This window comes from Neofelis nebulosa, chromosome 17 (assembly GCF_028018385.1).
Source record: "Neofelis nebulosa isolate mNeoNeb1 chromosome 17, mNeoNeb1.pri, whole genome shotgun sequence".
In the NCBI taxonomy this organism is placed as follows: domain Eukaryota; kingdom Metazoa; phylum Chordata; class Mammalia; order Carnivora; family Felidae; genus Neofelis; species Neofelis nebulosa.
The window spans coordinates 13,017,120-13,044,720 of record NC_080798.1 but is presented as its reverse complement, the minus strand read 5'-3'; the positions used below and the strand labels follow the sequence as shown (position 1 = coordinate 13,044,720).

The following is a 27,601-nucleotide window of genomic DNA, read 5'->3' as shown; positions in this document are numbered from 1 at the left end:
GTTCCCAACTTAAATGTGGTGCAGGCTTGAAGGGGGTCCAGGATTTGGGTGGGTTGGTTAAAATGCCCCTTCCCCGGGGCGCCTGGGTGGCGCAGTCGGTTAAGCGTCCGACTTCAGCCAGGTCACGATCTTGCGGTCCGTGAGTTCGAGCCCCGCGTCAGGCTCTGGGCTGATGGCTCGGAGCCTGGAGCCTGTTTCCGATTCTGTGTCTCCCTCTCTCTCTGCCCCTCCCCCGTTCATGCTATGTCTCTCTCTGTCCCAAAAATAAAATAAAAAACGTTGAAAAAAAAAAATTTAAAAAAAAAATAAAATGCCCCTTCCCCTATTTTACTTCCCAAATGAGGTAATGTAAAACCATCCTGGTGACAGTTATACGGCCACTTCTGAAAGCCCTGAGAAAGGGAGATGTCCCTGGCCCAGGGGGGGCTGAGACGGACTTCAAGAGAAAGGCATACTTCATGAGCACCCAGGCCTCCAGCCCAGGACCCACGAGGGACAAACAAGACCCAGGAATGGGCTCAGAGGTTCAGAACTTCAATTCCCTGCCACCATAGGGGTAAACGGCCAGGGAGAAGTAACAAAGAGCTTCTTCCCGACCAATCCCCTGATGGAGAGCTACTCATTCTCTCCAGGACCCCAGGACAGGAGTCTCAAGGTGGCCAAGACACCTGGCCCTCAGAGGGAAGGAGAAACCAAACATAAGACAGAAAGCTGGGAGCCTCTGGGAGACTTCCAAGTAAGACAGAGGGCCAGCTGTTCCAAACAGGTCACCTTTATTAAGCTCATCTTGTGTGTGTGTGCATATGGGTGTGTGTGCGCCTGAGTACACGCGTGCACACACACGCAGGCTCATACTTTAGGCCTGGGGCACCACCCCATAAAGCTGGTGGGGAAGTAACTTCTGCTTCTCGTTGCAACTGTAGATCCATCGGGGGCGGACAAACACCAAGGAGGGGTTGTCCATCAGGGCCTGCAGGGTGGAGTGGGTGCACATGGGAACATGTGAGTGAGGAGGGGATGGAGGGGACACAAGGGCGGGTTGGGTGGCCCTTTCTCTGCCCTGCTGGAACTCACCTCCTCAAAACTGGGGTCCCACTCCTGTGCCGTGATCACAAACTGGACCCGGTCGCTCATATAGTCCTCAAGTTCCCTGGCGGGAGAAGGAGAGAAGCAGAGGATTGGTGTCCCCTCTCTGGACATCTTAGCCCCCAACTCTTCTCCAAGGCCGTCCTCCCTCCCTCCTCACCTAAATCGCCTAAGGGCTACCTGGGCACCCCATTCCGTTCTCCCTCGTGCCAACCTGGCCGCAGCCCTAAAACCGAGGCCTCCCACTGTTGCTAATCCTTTCAGAAGGCAGGTCGGGGGAGCCTCATTTTAGAGAAGGGGAAGGGAGGGGAAGCGATCTATCCAGGGATGCCCAGCAGAGCGAGCAGGGCCTGTGCCCACCCTGCAGCCCTTCACCTCCTCCACGGGCCCGATCGCTTTCCTTCCCACAACCCCTCCCTACCCTTGCCCCCACCCCCTGGAGACTGACCCATTGAAGGCTGTGACATATCGGCTGAGCTTCCGCCGCTCGTCCCCAGGGAACTCCCCGTACAGAAAGAAGTGTTTGCCCTGGAAGAAGTCTGCAGGGGAGATGGTGGGAGAGCCAAGTGTGAGGCCACTGGAGTTTCAAAGCACCAGCCAGGAGCCGCAGAACACTTGGAGGCAAGACTGGAAGGCCAGTGTAGTGGACGGAGAGGGGCGTTTGTGAACACCCTGGCAGAGATGTCGCTCACAGACGGTTCCCAGTTGGGCAGGCCCATCAGAACCTTTCTGGAGCTTTTTTTTTTTTTTTTTTCTTTAATGGTGGAAGACGAATTACTATTACTGCAATGTGTTTCTTACATGAGGTAAATCCCAGATGGGCAGGTGGCACTGAGCTAGCTCCGTGCGGTTAAAAGCTTTGTAGCCTGTCACTTCTTCACTTTGGCTGCCTCGCCCCTTTTCAGCCAGTGCCTTCTCTGGCTCTGACCTTCTGGATGCCTCTTTCCTTTGTTCCATTTTAGTAGGACTTTCCAGACCATCAATTTGCTGATGCCACTTCTGGGGCCATGGAGGATCAAAGCACTTACGTGCCCATCACCCACAAGGAACCGGGTGGAAACGGCCTCTTCCAGTGGCCACCGACCCTCACCTCTGTTCAGGCGCTGGCTGCCCATCTTCTCCCTCCATTCTCCACTGGCCGAGGCTCTGACCTTTGCCCCCCAGCCTGCGCCCCCTGCATTCATGTTGGGGTGACAAACAGCAATGCCAACACCACCCGGGTCCCAACAGAGATCGGTGCCCGCATTGTCTGTGTGCCTGGGTGACATCCCACACCAACAGAACCGAACCCGGGGGGGCAGGTGAGGGAGGTGCCGTTCGCACTTGGGTGGAAAGCCCTGGGCTATGATGGAGGTGGTCACAGCAGGAAGTCAGGAGGGGGAACCGAGAGAGAAGTCGTGGGAGGATGCCAAGCAGAAGGGAACGGGCCCAAGGCAACAAGAAGGTAGCAGAGGCAGGAACTGCGGGGGAAGGAGGTCGGGGGGGGGCAAGTCACAAGTCACGAGGAGCAGGGGGAGCAGCAGCGATCCCAGGGCTGGCGGAGAAGTGAGAAAGACCAATCCCACTTCGGGAGGCAGGGAGGGATTTCCTACCTGGGAGCTCCGGAACTGGCAGGTCGGGAGACTCTGGGGGACCCTCATTGTCTGTGTTCTCATCTGTGGATCCTGCATACGGGTCCTCGCCATTCTCCCCCTGGTCAGGGGGCTGCTTTTGCTCCCTCTGCTCGGCCACCCTGAGAGAGCCAACAGGGGTGGGGGAAGAGCGTGCAGATCAGATCCCCTCCACCCGAGCCTGGGGCCACCCTGACCCCCAGCCCTGCTTTACCTTCTCAGCTCATCCTCAGTATCCCCAGAATCTTCTGCCCCATTGCCCAGTTCTTCTGCAGGTGGAAGCTTAGTCAATGCAAGGCACGTGCTTGGTAATCCTCCCTTCCGGTCTTTTGCCCGAGCACAGATGAAGGCATGCCAACCCCCAAGCTCAAGGGCCCTCTAGATCCAGTTATCTGGGACCCTCAGCCTCCTCTCCCCCAGATCCACTGTCTGGGATCCAGCCCCACCTTCCTTAGATATAGGAATCTGGGTTTCCAGCTTTCTTCTCCTTCAGACCCAGGAGTCCAGGCCGCCAACCCCTCCTCCTCCCTCAGACCCAGGAGTCCAGGCCCCCAGCCCCTTCTCCTCCCTAGACCCAGGAGTCCAGGGCCCTCCCCTCTCAGGCTCTGACCTGACTGTTCCCCCTCAGTGTCAGTATCTTCCCGAGGCCCTGGTGAGGCTGGTTTGGTCTCTTCTGGGGTTGTGGGTCTCTGGGGTGAGCTGGGTCCTGCTGCCTGAGGGGGCTTGGTTTTGGTCTGAGGGCGCTGAGGAGGGAGGGGACAGCACGGGCGTGAGCGTGTGTTCTCACAGAAGGCAGGAGTGGAGAGTCTGGGGTACCACCACAGACCCACGTCCTCCTCCCACCGCACCTCCCCCACCAAGACAGGGGGCATAGGACCTTATGGGGGAGCTTGGGGGCTTCATCCCCGCTGCTGCCGCCGTGAGAGCCCCCTTCATCCTCACTGCTGGAGCTTGGCCCTGCCATGAGGTACCTAGGGGAGGAATCAGGCCTCAGATAAACAGCACATCCTGTCTCGCGGAGGGGTGCTCAGGAAGCCACGGGGACTGGCATTTGTGAAGCACTCAGGATGCCTCACCTTCCACCTTTGGAAGGGCCCCGCTGAACCTGTTTCAAAGACCTTGAGGCCACATTCACGGTTCCTTACGTGGCTGACACTCCAGGAAAGGGGCTCCCCTAGCTGGACCCTAACAGCTCCTGCTCACGCGGCATTGCCTACGTGCCAGGCACAAGAGCCTTTCGAATGCTGTTTCTCCAGCCTGCCATGCTTCTCATGCTCCCGAAGCAGACTTCACGGAGCCCTCGGGGACGCCAGGCAAGTCCTCTCTCCTCCACAGCCTCGCAGCCCCCGCCCCTCCTCTCAGAAGCCTGCTGACGCTGGGCGAGCCCGCCCTGTGTTCTCCACGTACGGAGGCCCCAGTCTGATTTCCTTCCAGATCCCCAGCTCTGCCCGGCACGGGCCACGGGATGCGGGGCAGGAATGGCGTGTGCGCGCGCATGCGTGTATGTAGCCACGAATCCAGCGAGGCCTCACCTCCGGGAGGGCAGCCGCCGCCGCATTCGGTGACAGTCCAGCACCCACTCTTTCCGCACGATGCGGCCTCCAAGGCCTAGGACCTGGCTGTACTTGGGGGTGTTGGCAAAGGCACAGCTGGTGGGGGAAGAAGGAAGGTGTGGTCAGCCAGGTGTGGTCTGAGGGGCAAACGGGAAAGAGGGTCGGGGACAGAGGGGAAGAAAGACATGAATAAAAGAGAAAGAGAAGGCCATGAGAGAAACAGAAAAAGACATTAGGAGACCAAGGGACAGATGTAGGAATCAGAAAAGAGGCAGAAGATACAGAGAACTGAAGAGACACAGGCAGAGACGGGCAGACAGGAAGAAACAGAAAGTAAGATGGAGGAGACAGAGGGGTGGCGGGGAGCACGGCGGGGAGGAGGGCGCCGGCCTACATGAGGTGGGTGCTGTCTGGAGTCCAGTCTGGCCGATACTTGGCCCCCAGCTCCAGGGCCTTGTCCCGGAGCTCTGAGCGGAAGGGGTTCTGGAAGCCACTCAGCACCACCACCACACCTTGAAGGATCTTCCCCAGCTCCTGCGGGCCAGCTCGGGGCCCCCTGGGCTCCGTGGCTTCTCGGGTCTTCCCTGGCACTGTGCCTCGTGCTGAAGCAGGGACTGGGGTGCTGCTGGCTGGGGTACGGGTGGGAGCTGGCACTGGGGAAGCCAAAGAGTAGATTCACTTAGTACTGCTGGGACTAAACCCCAGCCCCTCCTCCCGCAGACCCAGGAGTCTAGGGCCCCCGGCCCCTCCTCCCACAGACCCCAGGATTCCAGGCCCCCAGCCCTCCTCTCCCAGGAGGCAGGAACACAGGCCCCTGTGACAACAAGGAATCCAGGGCTCACATTTGGGTCTCTTGAGGGCAGGTGGTGAGGGCTGGGCTGATGCTTTGCCGGGCATCTTCCTTTCTTCTTGGTTCAAATCCAATTTTCTCTTCCCTTTGGGGGACTCCTGAGGCTGAGGGGTGGGGATGAGTTGAGGCCTGTGGCTTCTCCCCTCCTTCTCCACCCCACCAGGGTCTGATAATCTCACCTTGGAGGCGCCGCCCACTGCCCTGGAGACTGGAGAGGCCGAAGAGGCGGCACTAGAGGCCTGCAGCGTAGCAGCTGCGTAGCTGGGTCCTGCTGGGTCGGTGGCTGTGGCTACAGAGGGAGAAAGTGGATCCAGGGTGAGGGGGCTGGGCCCTAAGACCCTTCACCTCCTACCCGTGGGGCAGAGCGTTGTTCTCGTAACGCGGTAGTGATCCAGGCCCCCAGCCCCCTCCTCCCTCAGACCTGGGAGCCTCTAGCCTCCTCCTCCCTCAGACCCAAGTCCAGGCTCCAACCCTGGACTCAATGGGGACTCACGTTTCCACACTCACCGGGGGATGTCTTATTGATCCGGCTGAAGAAGAGGGCCCCGGGTCTCAGGGAGTTAGCACCCACATCCTCCTCCTTCACGCGGAACTGGCCAAGCTTGGTCACCTTCTAAGGTCTCACAAGGTCAGTACGGTGAGTGGCTGTTGGCAGGTGGGGGTGAAGAGGTAGGGAGAGGGCTCCGGGAGGTGGTGGGGAGAGCTTACCTGGGGTGAGGCCTCCACCTCCTCTTTGTCTGGGGGGCTGTGAAACCGTATAAAACTCAGGCCATAGGGGGAGTCCTGGGAAAGGAGGGCGGGAGTCAAGAAGTGCGGCCAAGGCAGAGCCCCTTGGGGAAACCCCCTTCTGGCTCTTTCCCTCCTATGGACACACATGTCTAGGGAGGTGCCCAGAGGACAATGGCGACAATACAGCATCAAGCTGGCAGTGAGCCCTAACTCTGGGCCAGGTGCGGCGACAAGCCCTTTACGTGCATCGGCTCCGTCAGCCTCAAAGCGAGTGACAAAGGCTGCCGGTGTCCAAGCGAATCCTCTCCCACACGCTCAAATTCCTGACTACAGAATGGGAGGGAGCACTGTGCACCGCTTCGGGAGCACAGAACTGCTCCAGGCTCTTTCCCGCTCTACCGGCTAGGGGAGCCTGGATGACCGGCCAGACACTCCCAAAGACAGGTCCGTGGGTAAGAAGTCTACCTCTACTGTGTGGTGTCATGATATACTTGAGTCTCTTTGGTGGCACAGCTTAGCATCCCTAATCCACAGCAACCCTATTAGGATCAGGAAACTGAGGCCAGAAAGGTTAAGTCACTTGCCTAAGGTCACACAGCTAAGAAGTGGTGGGCCCAGCGTCAGACCCCGGATCCCATGATGGTAACTATTAGACTACCCCTCTAACAAGTCAGCAGCCCCTCTTCTCCTCCCCTGAAGTCCTGCAGCCTGCCTTTCTCAGACATCCTCTAGGAAATGAAGCCTCACCTGTGAGAAGGATCGCAAACCCACTTCAGAAACCTCCGGGACCCAGCCGCCTCATAATCCCCCAGGGAGACCAGATGCCCCGTCCTCCCAGCTGAGTCCTCTGGGACTCAGTGTTGGCCCCTCGCCCCTCTCCTTGCCCAGGACCGAGGACCCTGCACCCTCAGCTCCCACCCCAGGTACCTTGCTGTAGGGCTGGCTGCAAACGATTTTGACGCGGTCCCAGCGCTTCTCAGCTGCTGCCCGGACCAACTTGTCAGGCCCAAAAATGCGAACGCGGTTCGGGTTTGAGCCACTGCGGCTCTCAGAAGGGGACATGAAAGACGAAGTGACCAGCAGGACCTGGAAGAAGGAACATCGAAGGAGAACTAGGGCTGGCTGATTTCAGTGACACCTCCTAGTGGCTGGAAAAAGAACAGGGGCCCAAGTAGGGGCTAGGGAGGCCAGATCTAGCCTGCACCTCAACGTCTGTCCCTTCCCTTGCTTCTGGGCTTCCAGTCACTTCCTCCCTGACACAGGCTCCAGTGAGAGCCCTCCACTGCCAAGTCTGAATGAACCTCCTCTAAATTCTTTCATAGAGTCTTCTATATCCGGCCATAGAGCCAGCTACACCACCTAAGGAACCCCCAGCACAGAATAATCACAACGACTGGCCTAATATTCAAACACCTTTTGGAAATGCACGGCGGAGTCAATGGAAAGGCAGAGGAATGATCAGCGGCCAGAAATGAGAGAGAAGTGAGGCGCCTGGATGGCTCTGTCAGTTAAGCGTTCAACCCTTGATTTTGGCTCAGGTCACCATCTCACGGTTTGTGGGGTTCTCTCTGTCTCTGTCTCTGTCTCTCTGTCTCTCTCTGCCTTTCCCCTGCTCGGGCTCTCGCTCTCTCTCTAAACAAACAAACAAACAAACAAACAAACAAACATTTAAAAAAAGGAGAGAGCAGAATCCAATGGGGGTAGGGGAGCTGCACCAGTTATTAAGTGATTCGCTCTGGGACATTTCTGCTTCTCCTGCCGCTCCTTCTAGGGCACTGCCAACAGGGGGAGCTAGAGAGACAGAGAGACAGAGAGAGAGAGAGAGAGAGAGGCGCTGAGAGGCAAGAGGAGGGAGGTGGGTGGAGGGACGAGCTCCCTCCTTCTAGCAGCTCCCGTGAGTGTCACCCCTCGGGTGCTCCTGCTTCTGCAGCTGCCCCTCCCCAGGGCAGCAGATGAATCTGGTTTCAGCTTCTTAACACCTGCAGAACCGGCATCCCGCAGCCTCTCCCAGGGTTTCCAGCGCCCGCCCCTCAGGGTCCGAGTTTCAGCTCTGGGGAACCCCACTTCGAAGCTTCTAAGCGTCTAAGTTTCAGTAATTCCAACCTTGTCATTCCGGTCCCCCAGCCCTAGGGGAGGTAGCTGCTCCCTGCATTACCTCACCACACCTTACTCTTCCTGCCTCTCTGGTTCAATACCTAGTTGCTAATTCTTTGTTAAATTCTGTTAAAATAACTGGTGACTCTGAGTCTCTTGGCAGGACCCTGACTGATAGGGCCGGTGGCATTGAGGCTGGTGTCTGCCCAAGTGCTGACTCTGGGTGCCAGGGAATTTAATTGGTTTTTTTTTTTAATGTTTATTTGGGGAGAGAGTGAGCAAGAGCGGGGAAGGGGCAGAGACAGAGGGAGAGAATCCCAAGCAGGCTCCGCACCGTCAGTGCAGAGCCCGACATGGGGCTCGGCTCCACAAACCGTGAGATCATGATCTGAGCTGAAATCAAAAGTCCAACACTCATCTGAGCCACCCGGGCGCCCTGAGAATTTAATGTTAATGGGTGGCAGGGGCAGAAGGGGGACAGAGGACAAAGCCTGGGCTCCAAGCCAGGAAGAAGAGTAGCTCAGAGACTACCACCACCAAATCACACAGAGCTGAGTCCCCTCAAAGGGCAATACCCTCCATGAACAAATTAGGGGAAAATGTGCCTTGTGGAGTGACTCAGTGGGAGGCCTTAGCTCTGGAGGACAGCAGAGAAAAGATGAACAGTTTCTCTGGAGGATTCCTAAGCACAAGTCTGTGCTCTCGAGCATTGGGAATAAAAGATTCATATTAGCTATCTGCATGGAAAAACCCAAGCTGAAGGCTCTGAGTGGTCCCACGTACACAGACAGGGTCACCTGACACCATGGCAAATCCTCTTTGGAGGAATGTACTTCAAACCAGTCCTCAGAGATTTCCCACAGATGCCTTCTCAGAGTACAGAAGTTAACAGTTACACACACACACACACACACACACACACACACACACTGCTGTGAGGCACGTGGAAACAAGCAACAGAAACCACAAAGTACAGACTCAGACTCACAAAGGCTGCATACACTGAAATGATCAAACGCACAATATAAAAGAAAGTATATATACATATATTTTTAATTTTTTTAAGTTTATTTATTTTGAGAGAGACAGAGACAAATGTGAGTTGGGGAGGGGCAGAGAGGGAGAGAGAGAATCCCAAGCAGGCTCCGTGCTGCCAGCACAGAGCCGGACTTGGGGTTTGAACTCATGAGATTGTGAGATCATGACCTGAGCCGAAACCAAGAGTCAGACGCTTAACCAGCTGAGGCATGCAGGCGCCACAAAGAAAATATATTTAATAGTTTAAAGAAACAAAGGGAGCTCCATCATGACAGCGTGATGAAGGGACAAAAGAGAATCAAACGTTCCAGGCAGTTTTGAAAAAGAGTGGGAGAGCTGTGTGCGCAACACTAAGGGGTGAACCAGGATTGGTCCAAGCAATCCAATTCCCTCTGCCAATGGCTGCTTGGGGACAGGCACATGACCCAGTCGGCCAATGGGATGGTAAGAGGAAGGGTGCTGGGGGCTGCTAGGAGAGATCTTCTTTCCTCAACACGGAGAAACAGGACGGAAGAGAGCCACTGAATTTCTGCCATTCTGCTTCCTCCACTTCCTGCTTTGGGTGCTACTACGTGATGGATGGAGCAGCAGCAATCATTTTGTAATCCCGCAGGCAAGTCCAAAAGAAACAACAGGTGCCAACCGAGCCCCCTCCACCTCCCGGCTGCCAGATCAACTGTGGGTCTGCCTAATGCTGCACTCCCCTCCTCAAGAGACGATAAATTTTCTTACACAGTGATCCAATTTGAGGTGGGTATATTCTGTTTCACTTAGTGTCTTCTCACGGACATGCCGTGAGATTTGTGAAATCAGAAAACAAAGCCTTTCGCTGAGGAAAGCATGGAATCTATCGGTCTCTTTGTGCTCAGCTCTGATTATGAAAAGGAAACAACAAAGACAAGGCCGGTTATACAGAAGGAAAGCCATCTCCCTGGCCTTGACTTGTTTAGCAAAGGGCCCGATTTTGAGCTGACGGGGGAGCTGAATTTACCATCGAGTAACTACGGTGAAGGGGCAAGGCAGACTGTGGTGGGCAGCTGTGGTCCACACTCGGAGGTTCATTTCCTCAATACAGGCTCCTCCCATTCACTGTAAGGAGAAAACACCTCTAGCTGTCCAGACTGTTTTATTATCCAACACTGTGTTTGAGGCTCTGGGGTTAAGCCTTTATTCTCTAGACTGTTTTAACCTCGAAAGCTTATGTATCTCCCTCGTAGAATTTGGAGAGGGAAGAAAAGAACACATTGATTTTGTAGAAAGTGGTATCGGTCATGAGAGTCGGGGCCTTACACCTGATTTGGACAGGCGACGCCAAAGTGGACCAGCCCTGCTCTGCCCTTGAATTTCCTTTTCTTCCTTGACTCTTCCAGCCCTACTTGGTCTCTGGGTGGAAGCCAAACATCACAAGTCCTGGAGTCTTTAATTCAGTCCTGGTTAGGAGTTACTCTTGGGCATAGGCATTTTCAGACTTTGAAAAGATAAAGCCCCGAGTAGCCATTTCATCTTGCTAGATAGAGGGCGAATAATAGACATTCACCTACACAGATACAATAGAATTTTAGCTAAAAACACACTTCCTCAGTTGTCATCGTTATAAATAGAGTGTTGATCCAAATCTCTACGCCAAGAAGAACAGAGAACTTTTCTTAATAGTTCCAAGGACTGCTGACTTTGTTCAAACAGTTACCAAGCGGGGGTTTTAGACTGGGTGACTCTAGTGATGAGGGAGCCTCTGTGAGTAAACCCAAACCTAAGCCAGAGTCAGAGAATTAAACGCATACACGACGAATCATAAACAGCGGACTCAATTTCTCAAGTCTGAGAGAATGAAATTCAAGAACAACTATTCTACCAGCTACCAAGTAACTAGATTTTTCCAAACGAGGCAACCGTTTAAAGCTATAGCCAGTTAAGTCATTTCTTCGGTTTGCTTTGGCATCTTCTATACAAAAACCTCTGCTTGGGGCGCCCGGGTGGCTCAGTCGGTAAAGCGTCCGACTTCAGCTCAGGACATGATCTCGCGGTCGGTGAGTTCGAGCCCCGTGTCGGGCTCTGTGCTGACGGCTCAGAGCCCGGAGCCTGCTTCGGATTCTGTGTCTCCCTCTCTCTGCCCCTCCCCTGCTTGCTCTCTGTCTCTCAAAAATAAATAAACATTAAAAAAAAAAAAAAGTTGTGGCAGCAGGAGCTAGCTTAATTATAAACAACAACAACAACAACAAAAAACTCTGCCCTAGCCTGCCCACACAGCACTCCTAATCATTTTCAGTTTGGGCCCCCATTTGCATGGTTTGCTCAAATAAACTGGCCAAAATTCAACGTGCTTCAGTTTACCTTTTTACAACTGAATATAACCTTGAGAACGAGAATGTTTGCTAAAGGACACCCTCGTTTGTGAAAATGTACCTCACAGATCAGAAAAAGTGCTTGATTAAAGTCCACACATGTGCACGAAAAAGCTCTCATGAAAGCAGGTCTGGAAAAGAACGTCCTCAACTTGACAATGGACATGGGTAAGCCAAATCTCCAGCAGACATCGTATTTCGTGGTAAAGACTCAACACTTTCCCTGTACGATCAGGGGCAACACAAGGATGTGTGCCCTCACCAGCTCTATTTGACATTGTACTAGAGATACTAGCCAGGGTGAGAAAATGAGAAAAAGAAAAACAAAAGCGCAAATGTTAGAAAGAAAGCTATCTTTATTCACATACAGTGTCACTATCTTTGTTAAAAAAAAAAAAAAAATCCCCAGGGATCTACACAAATTCCATAGGATTCTCCTACAAGAATTAGTAACTCAATGGGGCGCCTGGGTGGCTCAGTAGGTTAGGCGGCCGACTTCGGCTCAGGTCATGATCTTGCGGTCCGTGAGTTCTAACTCCGCGTCGGGCTCTGTGCTGACAGCTCAGAGCCTGGAGCCTGCTTCATATTCTGTGTCTCCCTCTCTCTCACCCTCCCCTGTTCATGCTCTGTCTCTCCCTGTCTCAAAAATAAATAAACGTTAAAAAAAAAAAAAAAGAATTAGTAACTCAATTTAGCAAGGTCACAAGATACAAGGTCGATACACAAATATCAACTGTGTTGTTATTATACTATCAACAACTGGGAAATGACATTTTTTAAAGAAATATAATTCAGGGGGCGCCTGGGTGGCTCAGTCGGTTAAGCGTCCGACTTCAGCTCAGGTCACGATCTCACGGTCCGTGAGTTCGAGCCCCGCGTCAGGCTCTGGGCTGACGGCTCAGAGCCTGGAGCCTGTTTCAGATTCTGTGTCTCCCTCTCTCTGACCCTCCCCCGTTCATGCTCTGTCTCTCTCTGTCTCAAAAATAAATAAACGTTAAAAAAAAATTTTTTTTTAGAATATAATTCAAACAGCAGCGATAATTAGGCAAGAACCAGTAACAGATGCGAAAACTCGTGACTACACGTTTGTGCAGAAACAAGGTATTTATACAGCCTCAAAGTATCTCCCTAAACGATACTTATTCATTTCCAAAGGGCAAGACAATAATTTCACAGTGGCCAAACCTGGTCCTTAATAAAATGACCCAAGTTAACACCATCAGTGTTAGAGCAGCTCAACAGCGTGTGCTCTGTGATCCGACGCCCTGAGAGCGCAACATCCTCTCTGTGGTGTTCAGGCCAAAGCTGTATGACCTAAATTTCGTCATGAAGAAACGTCACACATTCTGTACAATGAGTAGTATTTTACAAAGTCACTGACCTCTACTCTTCCAAAATGTCAACGGCATAAAATACCAAGAAAGTCACAAGCACCGCTCCCAGGGAAACGAAACCAAGCAGACACGACAAATCAATGCAATGCATGATCCTGAATTTTCTTCTGCTATTAAGATCGTTACCGGGATAACGAAGAAAATCTGAATAAGGTCTGAGATCAGATGGCAGAGGACTAGATCAACATTAATTTCCTACCGTTAATAAATGTACTGAGGTTAAGAGAATATCATGGCAGGTTAAGGAATAACATGGGCAAATGACTTTCAGTTCAGTAAAAAATACGTACATATGTGTTAACATTTGAGAAATCTGAGTGAAGATTGTAAGGGAATCCTTTGTACTACTTTTGTAAGTTTTCTCTAAGTCAGAAATAAACTTACTGACAAGCTCGTTTAATAATGTACATGGAAATAAATGTTAAAGATCTAGAATAATCAAGGGACTCTTGAAAACCAAAGTTGGAAGTCCAACACAATCTGATTTCAATATTTATCATGAAGACAGTGGGGTACTGGCCTAAAGATAAACATACATATCAATAAAACAGAATAGAGAGTACAGAAATAAACCTACATATCTATGATCAATTAATTTTCAATAAAAGAGCCAAAACAATTCAGTAGGAAAAGAAAAATCCTTTTTTTTAAAGATTTTACTTTATTTATTTATTGGAGTTCATTTATTTTGAGAGACCCAGAGGGTGAAAGAGGGAGGCAGAAGCAGAGAGAGGGAGATACAGAATCCCAAGCAGGTTCCATGCTGTCAGTGCAGAGCCCGATGTGGGGCTCAGACTCCAAATGGTGAGATCGTGACCTGAGCCGAGATCAAAAACTCCGAAGCTTAACTGACTAAACCACCCAGATGCCCCTAAAGATTTTATTTCTAAGTAATCTCTACACCCAACGTGGGGCTCAAACTCACAACTGAGATCAAGAGTCACACGCTCCACTGACAGAGTCAGCCAGGTGCCCCAGGAAAATCTTTTTTTTTTTTTCCTCTCCTTTAATCTTTAGAGTTAAAGCAGCAAAGTTTTTTGTTTTTGTTTTTTTTAGCAAAAAGTGACAGTACACTCCAGAGACAGAGGAATGGGCTGACCCAAGGATGGGTGCCTGGAAAATCTTTTTTTTTTTTTTAGTATTTTCAACAAACATAAAAAAAAAAAAAAAAAAGGAAAAAAGGACCTTGTCCTCTACTTCATACAATATAAAAAAAATTCATTTGAGATGGATCAGAGATCTAAATGGAAAACCTAGGGAGCCCTGGCTGGCTTAATCAGTTGAGCATCCAACTCTTGACTTCCGCTCACGGTTCATGAGTTCGAGCCCTGCATCAGGCTCTGCACTCATAGCGCAGAGCCTGCTTGGGATTCTGTCTCTCCCTTTGTCTCTGCCCCTTCCCCTCTAGCTCTTTATCTCTCTCTCAAAATAAAACAAACAAATAAATAAACATAAAATCTAAAATTATAAAGCTTCTAGAAGAAAACACAGAAGATGGCAGTAGGCAGAAAAACAGCGCCCCAAAGAGGCCCATGTGCTGATCTCTGGCACCTGTGGATACGGCAAAAGGGACTTTGCGGATGTGATTAAGTACCCTGAGATGGTGAGATAAGCCTGGGTTATCCAGGTGGGCCCAGCGTCTTCACAAGGGTCTTTATAAGAAAGGGCGAGGGGCACCTGGGTTGGGGCTCAGTGGGTTAAGCACCCAACGTCAGTTCGTGGGTTTGAGCCCCACGTCAGGCTCTACGTTAACAGCTCAGAGCCTGGAGCCTGCTTCAGATTCTGTGTCTCCCTCTCTCTGCCCCTCCCTGCTTGTGTTCTCTCTTCCTCTCTCAAAAATAAATAAATAGGGGCGCCTGGGTGGCGCAGTCGGTTAAGCGTCCGACTTCAGTCAGGTCACGATCTCGCGGTCCGTGAGTTTGAGCCCCGCGTCAGGCTCTGGGCTGATGGCTCGGAGCCTGGAGCCTGTTTCCGATTCTGTGTCTCCCTCTCTCTCTGCCCCTCCCCCGTTCATGCTCTGTCTCTCTCTGTCCCAAAAATAAAAAATTAAAAAAAATAATAAAAATAAATAAATAAATAAATAAATAAGCGTTAAAAAAAAAAAATTAAAAAAAAAATAAATAAAGGGCAAGGCCGGAGAGTCAGAGTCAAAGTGAGGATGGAAACATATTACAGTATTGTGGTTGCTACCTTTGAAGATGGAAGGGGCCACAGGCCAAGAAACAGATACGCATGTGGCTTCTAGAAGCTGTAGTAGGTAAGGAAATGGATTCTCCCCTAGAGCCTTCAGAAGGAGCCGTCCTGCTAACACCAAGAGTTCAGTCCCCTGAACCTGATTTTGGACTTCTGACGCCTAGAACTGTGAGACAGTAAGTCTGTGTTACGGTTTTAAGCCACCGAGTTTGTGGTCATTTGTTGTCGCAGCGATGAGAAATTAATGACTATCATCATTACTTTGGGACAGGTGAATGTTTTTTATAGGACACAAAAGGCACTATGCAGTAAAAAAAAAAAAAAAAAAGAAAAAAGAACAAAAAACCTTGATCGACTGGACTTCATCAGCTTCTGCTCATCAAAAGGCACTGTTAGATAACGATCATGATGAGCACTGAGTGATGTACAGAATTGCTGAATCATTACACTGCACACCTGAAACCGATATAACACTGTATGTTAATTATACTTTAATACAAGAAATTTAAAGATAATGAGAAGGGGGGAGTCTGCAACATACGTATCTGAAAAAAAAAAAAAAGAAAAAAATAAACAAACCCATCATTAACATCCATGACAGCAAGACAGCCCGACAAAAAACAAGCAAAAGACTTGAATGGACACTACACAGAATAAGATAAATGAAGGGCTAAAAAGTACACGAAGGGTTATACGATGTCATTACTTGCCAGGAAAATACAAATTAAGTCCATATTAAAGTACCACCACCTGCCATATGAATGGCTGAAATTTAACAAATTAACTCTGGCAACATCACTATAGGTAAGGGTGTGGAGGAACTAGAACTCGCTCATCTACTGCTGAAGGGAATATAAAATGGTACAACCACCTTGGAAAACTGGCGATGACAAGAAGGTTAAAACCTACATCTACCCAAGACCACGCAATCCCACTCTTGGGTATTTACCCTAAAGAGATCACCATGCAGAGGCTTGTACGAAAATGTTCACGGCAGCTTTATTCTCAATAGTCAAAAAGTGGCCACAGCCCAGATGCCCATCAACAAGAGAATGGAGGAAGAAATCATGGTCTCTGCCTACGGTGAACACTACTTAGCTGACATGCCATAGGGAAGAATCTCAAAAAACGGGACGATGAGAGAAAAAGGCCAGCCACGAGAAAAGAGTACAAACTGTGAAATTCCATTTGTAGGAAATTCTGGGACAGGCAAAGCTAGCCCGTTGTGACAGAGAAGAGACCAGAGGCTGCCTGAGCTGGTGAGGGTGTGGGTTTGGGGAGTGAATGCAAAGGGGTGTGAGGGACCTCCCAGGGCTGTTGCCCTGTGTCCTCATTTGGGGCCAGTTACACAGATGTACACAGCTGTCAAAACTCATTGACCTGTACATTAAGATGTGTGCATTTTAGGGGCACCTGGGTGGCTCAGTCGGTTAAGCATCCAACTTCAGCTCAGGTTGTGATCTCACGGTTTGTGAGTTCGAGCCCCGCGTTGGACTCTGTGCGGACAGCTCAGATCCTGGAGTCCGCTTCTGATTCTGTGTCTCCCTCTCCCTCTGCTCCTCCCTCGCTCATGTGTGCTCTCCTTTTCTCTCTCTCTCTCTCTCTCTCAAAAATAAACATTAAAAAAAAAAAGATCTGTGCATTTTATCGGATGCAAAATATACTTCAATTAAAAACCGTTAGTCACTGTAAGAAAAATCCTCACCTTGTAGAAAACTGGTTTGTTTACTTACAATTATAAACTTGCTTTTTCAAGTAGGTTTATTTCTTCCCCAAGACATTCTGTGAATTAGCCAGCTGGCTAACTATGATCTCCCCAGCCCAGCGCTAATGAATTCAACCAGTAACAAAAGGATCGTGCCAACTCTTAAAATACTTGTAATAGAGCAAAAGGCATTCCTTCTTGTAAACATTTGCGCGTATAAAGTGACTAACAGAGGCATCCCAAACAGCGCGGAATCTCAGTTTGCCAGGACATCTGTGAGAACCTCTGGGACCAGAGAAAAGCAGTTCTGCTCTCAAGCAGCGATGGCCTCTTAGAACAAACCAGCGTCTCTGGCTGTTCACACCAACCCGATGCACACTTGGGTGTCTGTGCGGGTGTGCAGTGGATCACCTGGGTCTGCTCCTCCAGAGGCGGAGGGCAGTGTGACTCATCTCCACCTGGACGGGGGGGCGGAGCAGTGACAGGGGCGCTTGGGGCAAGGAACAGCGTGGGGCCCATCTCAAGGCCCTGCTTACCTCGTAGTCTTGCTCCCCAGCCCCTCCGGCCGAGCTGCCCACCAGCACCTCCACGAAGGCCGAGCCGTCATTGCCGATGTCCACGCTGTGTATCTGTTCCTCCTTCTCCAGCTGTGGGAGGGGGAGAGCCCGCCGTCAGTGCCTGCTCTGCCTCTGGGCTCACTGTGGCACTTCGGGAGAGGGACGACCCCGTTCTGGGCTCCTTGCAATGTCAACTCTGTGACACTGCGGAGGCCAGGGTGAGTGGGGCCACCGTGTCCCCAGCACGCGGCACAGGGCATGGCCCAGGGTCGGAGTTCAGAAAATATTCACTGAATGAAGGCATAAGCCCCTATAATTGTTCCCCCAACTCCTCCAGACTCTGCCAGATCGGTGTATAACATGCCACCACGGAGCCCTCCTTGGTAGCACCTGCCAGAGTTACAATGTCATTCGAATAGTCACACGCACAGGGCGCCTGGGTGGTTCAGTGGATTAAACATCTGACTCTTGGCTTCGGCTCAGGTCATGATGTCATGGTTTTGTGAGTTCGAGCCCCACATCGGGCCCTGCGCTGGCAGCGTGGAGCCTGCTTGGGATTTTCTATCTCCCATTCTCTCTGCCCCTCCCCCACTCATGCTCCCTCTCTCTCTCAAACTAAACAATTTCTATTTTATTTTTAAAATATTTTTTAATGTTTATCTTTGAGAGAGAGAGAGAGAGAGAGAGAGAGCACGTGTGTGTGTGTGTGTGTGTGTGTGTGTGTGTGCGTGCGTGTGTGTGTTCAAGTGGGGAAGGGGCAGAGAGAGGGAGACACAGAATCCGAAGCAGGCTCCAGGCTCCGATCTGTCAGCACAGAGCCCGACGCGGGGCTCGAACTCACGAACTGCGAGACCATGACCTGGGCCGAAGCTGGACGCTTAACCGACCGAGCCACCCAGGCACCCCTAAAATTTTTTTCTTTTTAATCATGCACACAAATGGCACGTGTGTCACTCTTACCCCCAGTCACACAGGACTCCATGGATGCTCCCTCAGGGTAGGAGCCCAGTGTGGTTTTGCTCACCACTGACTCCTGGGTTTGCATCCCAGCTCTGCCACACACTAGCTATACGACCTTGTCATATAACCAACCTCTTGGAGCCTCGGTTTGCTCATCTGTAAAATGGGGATAATCACCAGACCCAAGGTTATACACATGAAGACTAAGGCCACACTGCACAGCAGGTAGTAGGCGCTCTACCCTTGTCAATCAGGAGGCATTATTAGTCAACGCTCGACAATTTAATTATGTGCTGAAAGAAGAAAAGAGCTACCCGTAGGAGGGCTTCCTGCAAACGTTCCGCTATTCCCCGCTGACAGTTAAAGCACACAAAGCCATGTGGGGGTGGGAGGCAGTTAGGAACGGCTGAAGCAAGTCTTCTTTCCAGTTTCCAGTTTGGGGCTCCTTTATTTGGCTCCTAGAGTGACAAATTATTAACAACACTCAAAGGTACCTAGGCCACCACCCCCAGGATCGTCTGACGCTCTAGTCGGCTCTATCACCCCCAGTCAGGAGGTCGCCCAGACTTCACCTACACACTGCTAGAAATAGGGACATCACTACATGGGAGGAAGGAGCCTGGCCTTGGGGGAGGCAAGCCTGGGTGCAAATCCAGCCCTGCCTTTTCTAAGCTGTGCAACCCTGGGTGACGCGCAACCTCTCTGAGCGGCAGTTTCCTTTTGTGGGGGATGGGCGGGCCGTCATAATAACCCTCCTCCTGAATGAAGGCGGCTGAGATGACTCAGAATAACAACCACAGTAACACTGGCAGCAAACATCTAAGTGCTCACGTTGCACCAGACACGTCACGCATGTGTCTGTCTTCTCTCCTCACAACGGCTCTGCCAGGCAGGGGCTATTATTATCTCCATTTAACACGTGAGCAAACGGAGGCAGGAAGCGGTTACGTACCGCCCCCCAGGTCACACAGCTGGCGAGTGGCGAGCGGGGCCTGGAGCCCAGGCGGGCTGGCTGGCGTCCCACACGTGCGCCTCCACCACATCACAGGTGTGTCGGAGAAAGAGGCGGTGCTGCGGGAAGGGGCTTCCTAAGGCTGAGCCAAGCTGGCCTCTTGCCTTTCCAGCTCTGAGTCCTGGGACACTGTGTGGCGCTGCCCAGGAAGTCCTAGTCTGACTTCTCAGCCTCCTGCCACACCGGGTGGCTCTCCTCCGGCCACGCGGGCCTTCCTTCTGTGCCAAGAAGAGGCCAGCTCCTTCCCACCGCGGGGCCTTTGCACCTGCCACGCCCCCTGCCCGGACCTCTCTCCCCTCAAACCTTCCCACGGCCGGCTCTTTCCGTCATTCAGGTCTCTGCTTAGATGTCACCTCTTCAGGCCAACCTAAGTAGGCTGGCCCCTCACCTCCTAACCAGGTGCTATGCTCTACCCTTAACCCTGCTTTATTTTTCTTCAGTATCCCCACTCAATATTATGTACGTAACTACACTTTTTAGTTCCATTTGTCGCCCATCTGTTTCCCCCCACCAGACTTTCAAGCTCCATGAGGGCAGACACGAGACCTAAGCCACCCCCCACTGCGTCCTGAACACAGAGGACAGGGTCTGGCCCTTCCCAGCTCGGCTTACTTAGTGCTGTGTGAGCCCGGAGCAAATAGTTTCATTTCACCCCTTGTGCCTCAGTTTCTTAACCTGTGAAATGGGGACGGTAGCAACTTCTAACTCAGAGTCGTGTGAAGGTTCCAGTGAGGAACACACACAAAGCCCCTTGAACAGTGCCTGCCACAGAGCAAGTGCTCCATAAATATCAGCTGCTACTGTTACCTCGATACACGCCTGGTGGACAGATGGACAGATGGACGGGAAGCCCCTACTAACCACCTGCTGAAGGAACAGATGCCCCCTGAATCGTAACTCGGGCTCTGCCCTTCCTGACCAGGTGGCTTTGGTGAGGCATTTGCCTCAGTGTCCCCATCTGTCACAAAGGGGTCATCATGGCCAACACTTTCAGATTCTCACTGCGTGCCAGGGGCTCGGTGTATTAGTCTCCTGCTGCTGCTGTAACAAATTACCACAAACTTACTGGCAGAAAGCAATACCTCTTACAGATCTGGAGGTCAGAAGTCTGAAATTTGGTCTTACGTGGGCTGAAATCCAGATGTCAGCGGGGCTGCGTTCCTTCCGAAGGTTCTACGGGAGAATCGGTTTCCTTGCCTTATTTCCAGCTTCTAGAAGCCACATGCATCCCTCAGCTTGTGGCCCCTCCTCCACCCTCGAAGCCAGCAACAGCATCACGCCAACCTCTGTTTCTATCTCTACATCTCGTTCTCTGGCTCTCCTGCCCCGCTCTTGCCCTTATAAGGACCCTTGTGATGATATTGGGTCTCCTTGCCCCTCAAATAAATCCAAGCCAATCTCACCATCTCAAGATCCCTAACTTGATCAGATCTATAAAGTCCCCTTTGCCGTGTTCACTGACATATTCACGGGTCCCAGGGATCAGGATGGGAAATCTTTCTGGGGCCATTATTCTGTCTATCACGGCTAGCTAAGCTCTCCCTGGGCCAGCCATCACTCCTCACAGCCACCTTAGAAGGAAGGGTCTGTTACTATCCCAGTCTTACAGATGGGGGAACTAAAGGTCAGAGGTCAAATAAATAGCTCACGTCACATGCAGCTAATAACTAGGAAAGAAATTTGGAACCCACCTGCCTGACTGTAAACCAACACTCCTTCTCAACTCCCCTATTTTAACCCTTGAGGTAAAAACTCAACATCTTTACCTCTCCCACACGACAAAGCACAAGCCCCTATCTATATCCTGAATGAATGATGTTAGTTGCATACATCAACTACCTCTACTTTAAACATGCACACGTACTCCCCCGTATGTCTTCTTTTTCTAAAAATATTTATTTTTGAGAGAGAGCACAAGGGGAAGGGCAGAGACACACACACACACACAGACCAAAGCAGGCTCCAGGCCCTGAGCTGTCAGTACGGAGTCCCAGATGGGGCTCAAACTCATGAACCTTGAGATCACGACCTGAGCTGAAGTCGGATGCTTAACCGACCGAGCCACCCAGGCGTCCAGTATTTCTTTTTGATAAAGAATTCCAGACCCTAGTGTTTACACGTGGAGACAACCCAAATGCCCATCAATTTCTGAATGGACGTACATTGTAGGGTATGTCCACGTAATGGAACAGTGTTCTTGTAGAAAGACACGGGAGTAATGATGCACGCGACATGGAGGAACCTCAAAAACGTGGTTCAGTGAAAGAAACCGGACACAAAGGCCATAGCATGTGATCCTATTTATGTGAAATGTCCGGAAATCTACAGAGACAAAACGTAGGCCAGCGGTTGCTGGGGGCAGCTTGGAGAGAGGGGAATTGGGAGTAAATATGGAACGGTTATGGGGTTTCTTGTGAGCACTGAAAATCTTCTCAATTAATGGCAGTGATGGCAGGATGCTGTCAATATGCCGAAACCACTGAACTGTATACTGGAAATGATTAAATGGTGAATTTCATGTTACATGGATTTTATCTCAAAAAAAAAAAAAAAAAGACTGTTCAGGGTCAGTGGTTAGGGGAAGGGCTTAAGCATTAACTGTCTGTCCTCTGCGGCCAGGTTCATGTGCACCTTTCTCAGGAAGAAGACCTAACTCATGACAGTAAAACAAATGCAGCTGGGAAGGTTCACAGAGTTCCTGAGAGACACTGTGTTAAAAAAAAAAAAAAAAAATATTCCAGGGCGCCTGGGTGGCTCAGCGGGTTGAGCACCTGACTCTTGATTTCAGCTCAGGTCATGATCGCAGGTCATGGGATCAAGCCCCGCATCGGCCTCCATGTTGAGCACGAGGCCTGCTTAAGATTCTCTCTCTCTCCCTCTGCCCCTCCCTGTTCCCTCGCAAAAACAAAACAAAACAAAACAAAACAATCAAACAAACCGGTTCCATGTCCAAGAAAGGTAGTGTTATGCACCATTTAAAGGAATAAGGTAGAGGCACCTGGTGGTTCCGTGGGTTAAGCATCCGACTTTGGCTCAGGTCATGATCCCTAGGTTCCTGGGTTCTAGCCCCGAGTCGGGCTCTGGGCTGACAGCTCAGAGCCTGGAGCCTGCTTCAGATTCTGTGTCTCCCTCTTTCTCTGCCCCTTCCCTGCTCATGCTCTGTCTCTCTCTCTCTGTCTCAAAAATAAACATTAAAAAAAAAATTAAAGGAATAAGGTAGAACTTTGCCCAGTGCCAGCAGGTCTCCAAAATACATTGTCATTTGAAAGAAAGCATGGGGGATAATAGTGTCCATACTAGGCACTTGGTGGAAGAGGTGGATATTAATGTGCTTGTATGTACACAGTGACCCAGGAGGGCCACGTGAGAAACTCCTAACAGTGGTTGCCGGTGGACAGAGTGGGAGGGGGTGGAAGCAAGGAGAGGGGGGTGTAAACCCTTTTGTGCCCTTTAAATTTCACACTGTATACACATGATACTCATTCAAAAAGTTCAGCTCATAAAAGGGCAATGGACGGGACCTCCTGGGTGGCTCAAAGGTTAAGCGTCCGACTTCGGCTCAGGTCATGATCTCGCGGTTTGTGAGTTCGAGCCCCGGGTCGGGCTCTGTGCTGACAGCTCGGAGCCTGGAGCCTGCTTCGGCTTCTGTGTCTCCCTCTCTCTCTGCCCCTTCCCCACTCACACTTGGGCTGTGTCTCTCAAAAATAAATAAATGAAAAAAATTTTTAAAAGAAATAAAAGTCCAAGGGTTATCACCAACCATGGAGCACCATACAGAAATGAGGACGAACCATCCACGGCTACACCCACCCACAGGGATCAAAGTAACAAACAGGATGCTGAGTGACAGCAGCCAGACACAGACGTCTATACTGCGTGCTTCCATCTATGTAAAATCCCAAACCAGGCCACATGAATCTGTGCGGTTCAAAGTCAGGGATGGTGGTTACCCTGTGGGGGGCGGTGACAGGAAGGAGCACAGGGGCCGATGGGGGGCTGCGCACGTTCTGTTACCCATGTGGGGGGGGGAGCACCTAGGTTGTCGTGTGTGAGGGTTCACTGAACCATGTGCTTTGCTGTACATGTCACACAAATAAAAACCAATTTGAAACACCATGGGGGCCAACTGAGTGGTTGGAAAACCACTGAGCAACAAAATCCAAACGTGTGCCACCCTGTTGTTGAGCATCTCTCTGGTTTTGTTTTAATGTTTATTTACTTTTGACAGAGAGAGAGAGACAGAGTGTGAGTCGGGGGAGGGGGGGAGAGAGAGGGAGACACAGACTCCAAAGCAGGCTCCAGGCTCTGAGCCGTCAGCACAGAGCCCGACGCGGGGCTCGAACTCGCAAAAACCGTGAGATCATGACCTGAGCGAAGTCTGACACTTAACCGGCGCCCCTGTTGAGCCCCAGGCGCCCCTGTTGAGCATTTCTCTCAAAGAGCGCATGTCAGTGGGGCGCCGGAGCAATCTGGACCTGGTCCCAGCCATCCCCTCCGGCCCAGGAGCTAGGTTAGCCAAGAAGTTGGAACTCCCCTCCCAGGAGCAAGTTATCCATGGAGCCTCCTTCAGCTGCCGCAAACAAAAAAGGTGTGTGTGGCCGTCACGAGCAGAGGGTTGAACCCTGTGTGGCAATATCCAGATGTTGCATCATATTGTTTGGAGGAAGAAAAACAGGGGAGAAGAACGTGCCACAGATCAGTCTACGGGCATCGGTGTCCAGAAAGTTCTGCCTTTTTCACTTGCTTGAAAAGACCCAAAGTTACCATGAATCTGGAGTCGCCCTGCATCCTGGCAGTCGCCGAATGCGGTCAGATTTCCCGAAGTGTCTCTAACGTGGCTGGTGCTGTGCAGCTTGCTCCTGTACTCGCCCCCCGTGCTTTAATTCTCAACACGGACACCAGGGTTCTGTGGGAACCTAAGTCCGACTCTGTTCCTCCTCTGCTCAGAGCCCTTCAGTGGCTCCTGTCTCGTCCAGAGTAAAAGCTGAAGTACTTAACGGTGGCTTTCAGGCCTTCGGTGTGTTGGGGGCCCTCCACCCCCACCCCGTTAGCTCATGTCCCACCTGCCCCCCCCCCCACCAGGCTAAATCCACTGCACCCACACCAGCCCCCCTGCGGCTCCTCCCGCATGCCAGGCGCCAGGCCGCCTCACAGTCTGTGTTTCCTCCCTGGATATTTATAGCTCACTCTGCTCAATGTCACCCTCTCAGGGAGGCCCTCCTGGATCCCTATTAAAATAAAAACCTCCTGCCACTGCCTCCTCCCCCAGCTGCAGCATTCTCCGTTCCTCTTGATGGGTGAATTTTCTTCCACCATCTGACATGTTAGAAAAATTAGGTCACTTTTCCTACTAACATGACAGCTCCACAGGACTGACATATTTGTGTCTTGTCCTGTCCCCAGGACCTAAAACAGTGCTTGGCCTACAGGAGGTGCTTCATAAAAAATTACTCAATGAATGAATGAACACAAGAATCCATTCACTCCTGGGGAGCCTGGGTGGCTCAGTCGATTGGGCATCTGACTCTTAATTTCAGCTCGGGTCACGATCTCACGGTTTTGTGAGATTGAGCCCTGTGTCGGGCTCCACACTGCCAGTGGCAGCCCGATGCTGACAGTGCGGAGCCGGCTTGGGATTCTCTCGGCCCCTCCCCCGCTCCCTCTCTCTCAAAATAAACTTAAAAAAAAAAAGAATCCATTCACTCCTGAGTCTATAGGTCCTGCCCCTGTGCTGACAACTTCCACACCTCTGTCTCCAGGTCCAGTTCCGATTCCTAAGTGTCTCCTGAGTACCTCCCCTTGGATGTCCCAAAGTCCCAGCACACCAGACATTCCACCTACAGGTTCCCAAGCTGCCCCTTCTCTGGGTTTCCCATTTTGGTGACAGCTGCAATACCTCCCTGTCTCCTGGACCAGAGAATCCTGTGCTTTGCTCTGGCCCCTCCCCACGTCGTGTCTCTTCTGCCTCTTGTCTCTCTGCTCCCACTGCAACTGGGGTATAGACTGGAATGTGATTCTCCTGGGGTCACCTGATCCTCAGAGGGCCCAGCAGAATCGTCACCCAGTAATAAAAACATGAATCCCTCCCTTTACACAAACATCTACATGTTGATGGAGCACTTGTGCAGACATTATGTCACCGAGTTTTCACAATAACCCTGGGCTTAGATCTCATTATTCCCAATGGACAGATGAGAAAAGATGTTCAGAGAAAGGCAAACATTTGCCTGAGGTCACAGAATGAGTAAGAGGGAGAGCTGGGGACTTGAATCCAGGTCCCAAGACTAGATCGTGAGCAACCTGTACCTCTCTCAGTTTAAAGCATTGGCTCTAGGCCAGTGGCATAACCTCCCTGGGCCTCAGTTTCCTCATCTGTAAAATGGAGGTAATAACAGACTCTAGGTCATGGGGTTTTTATGGATTCAATGACTTAAGCCATGTGTGGAGTTCAGAACAGTAACTGGCAGTTGTAATGTTGAATACATATTAGCTCTCATTATTATTATTACTATGTTAGACACTTAGATGTTTCAACTAAAATCAGAAAGTCTTAGAGTCTTACTTTTCCTGGGAAGAGAATCCTCAGCTTCTCTCTAATTCTTAAAAGGGTCTGTGACCCAAAACTTTTTTGGAACCACCGGGCAAGAGAGAGACTGAGAATATGTCCAACACAATCACAAAATCCTTGCTCCCCAACATCCCTCCCCAAACACCCCTCCATTAAGAAGGAATATGGGCAAAATCAAGAAAGCCAGCATATGAACACATAGCAAGTGTGACAAGGTGGCTCAGAGTGCCCACTTGGGTTCGAGTCTTAGCAAGCTATTTATTGATGGTGCTAATGGCCCCTGTGAGATCACGCAGGTAAAACACCCAGCCCAGGATCCAGCACAGAGCAGATGCTTCAAACACACTCAGCCCTCTCCTTCCACTAGCCCGTTTAGAATTCTGTCACCACCTGGGGTCAAACCACCCTTTTTCCTCTGTGCCTCCCTCCAACTTCAGAGCCTGGGCTGAAGGTTGGGTGAGAGCACGTACAAAAGCACTCAGAAGAACCTGGCAAGCATTCCAGAAATGGTGCTTAGACCGGCCATTGCACTCCTCCCCTCCCTGTGCTTCAGTTTTCCCATCTCTAAAATGGGGTTGATTGGCTTACATGATCTTCCAGAACACCTTGCAACCTGGAGCCCAAGGACTTCAGAAGGCAAGATACATGAAAACAATTCACTCTGTTCCAGGTGAGGAAACTGAGGCTCAGAAAGCAGAAGCAACCTACCCAGGGCACACAGTGATTCCTATAGTCACCCTAGGCCTAGTCCTTGGACCACCTTTGTTCTCTGCTAAGGGGCACAGCCATCACACTGCCCATTTTCCAGGTAGGGAAGCTGAAGTCCAGAAGGCTTAACCCACTGCCAGTTGACTGAAGAGTAGTGTCTGGACCCTGAGTCTCCAGACTCCTACTAGGAAGGAGACAGGGGGAGGGCAGGATCACCTGGAGCACCACAGAGATGGTCTTCTCGCCTGCCTTGGCTGCCCGCCATTTTCGGTAAGTGTCCGCCTTGAGAAGGTTTTCTGCACAGTGGGTCTACAGAGAAGAGTAGAAAAAGGAAAGTAAGGGTACAGGGATGAGAGCTCGGTCCCCAGCTCTCCAGAGCCCTCTGCTATCCCCCAGATTTAAAATCCCCGTTAATCCCACCACACTCTGCTTGAGTCCCGTATAACATTTTCCCCTGGAAGCTCCCCACTTCCTCCTGTCCTCTCCGCAAGTTCCCCCATTCCACACCTCTGCCAGAGTTCCCTTATAGCCTCCTGGAATTTCCCCTTGACCCGCCGTGGACTTCCGTGAAGTTCCCTTTTACACTCCCAAAGTTCTCGCACTGCCCCCGGCAGGGATTCCCTTACATCTTCCAGCCTCCCCCCATGTCAGTTCCTCACCGAGTCCTGGCTACTGCAGGACACCACATGGCGGAGACGGATCTCCGGCATGTCAACGTCTTGGGCTTCGCCAGGCGCGAAGGATGAAAGAAGTCCGAGTTTGGGGGGAAGCGAAGACGAGGTGCTCCTGCGCGGGCTAAAGTGCGCAAGCGCACAGGGCTCGGGCCTTTCAAACCGCGGCGCGCCGGCGCTCGCGTAAATACTGCGCAAGCCCAGTCGCGCCTCTCGGGAACGAGGCGCTTAGTCCCCTAGCAACCGGCTTTCCTCTAAGCCCGCCTCTCCCCGGCCTCACCACTCTCTAGCCCCTCCTCCCGGTGACGTTTACTCCTTGCTTTCTGGGCGCCTGGCAACAGGAGCGGCCTCCGGGATTGGTCCCTAGAAGAAATTTGCCATTCTCATTGGACAATGCAGTCACCGCCCAAACCGAAGGCTTAGAAATCGAGAGGGCGCAAACCTGAGTCGATTTTCTTAGGGAGTCTGGAGCCTACCTCAGCGGGATCCTCTCCACCAGTTCCTGCGGTTACGCTCTTCCCTGCTACCCTC

The 27,601-nt window shown here is 51.3% G+C and overlaps 1 protein-coding gene across 2 annotated transcripts; it reads right to left on the bottom strand.

Annotated features, from left to right (window-relative positions):
* Nucleotides 1-756: 756 nt before the first annotated feature.
* Nucleotides 757-27,257, bottom strand: XRCC1 (X-ray repair cross complementing 1). 2 transcript variants are annotated; one of them, XM_058706299.1, is made up of 17 exons: nt 27,059-27,256; nt 26,616-26,708; nt 17,131-17,241; nt 6,756-6,914; nt 5,808-5,882; nt 5,607-5,712; nt 5,279-5,388; nt 5,092-5,203; nt 4,644-4,902; nt 4,229-4,345; nt 3,574-3,667; nt 3,307-3,439; nt 2,911-2,965; nt 2,679-2,818; nt 1,535-1,625; nt 1,075-1,150; nt 757-970 (listed from the first exon to the last, which is right to left on the bottom strand). In XM_058706299.1, exons 1-17 carry the CDS (start codon nt 27,107-27,109, stop codon nt 857-859), a joined length of 1,896 nt encoding a protein of 631 aa, XP_058562282.1. In that variant the 5' UTR covers nt 27,110-27,256; the 3' UTR covers nt 757-856. The 2 variants fall into 2 exon arrangements, with proteins under 2 accessions (XP_058562282.1, XP_058562283.1); XM_058706300.1 differs by lacking the exon at nt 17,131-17,241 and having other exon boundaries at nt 27,059-27,257.
* Nucleotides 27,258-27,601: the final 344 nt, after the last annotated feature.

Bases quoted from the DNA above. Each gene is read 5' to 3' on its own strand.
- XRCC1 (XM_058706299.1), bottom strand. From the start codon at position 27,109: ATGCCGGAGATCCGTCTCCGCCATGTGGTGTCCTGCAGTAGCCAGGAC. The intron at 6,915-17,130 runs GTAAGCAGGGCC...TCCTTCTTCCAG, and splicing joins CTGGGGAGCAAGACTACGAG to GTCCTGCTGGTCACTTCGTC. The intron at 5,883-6,755 runs GTACCTGGGGTG...CTCCTTTCCCAG, and splicing joins GCAGCCAGCCCTACAGCAAG to GACTCCCCCTATGGCCTGAG.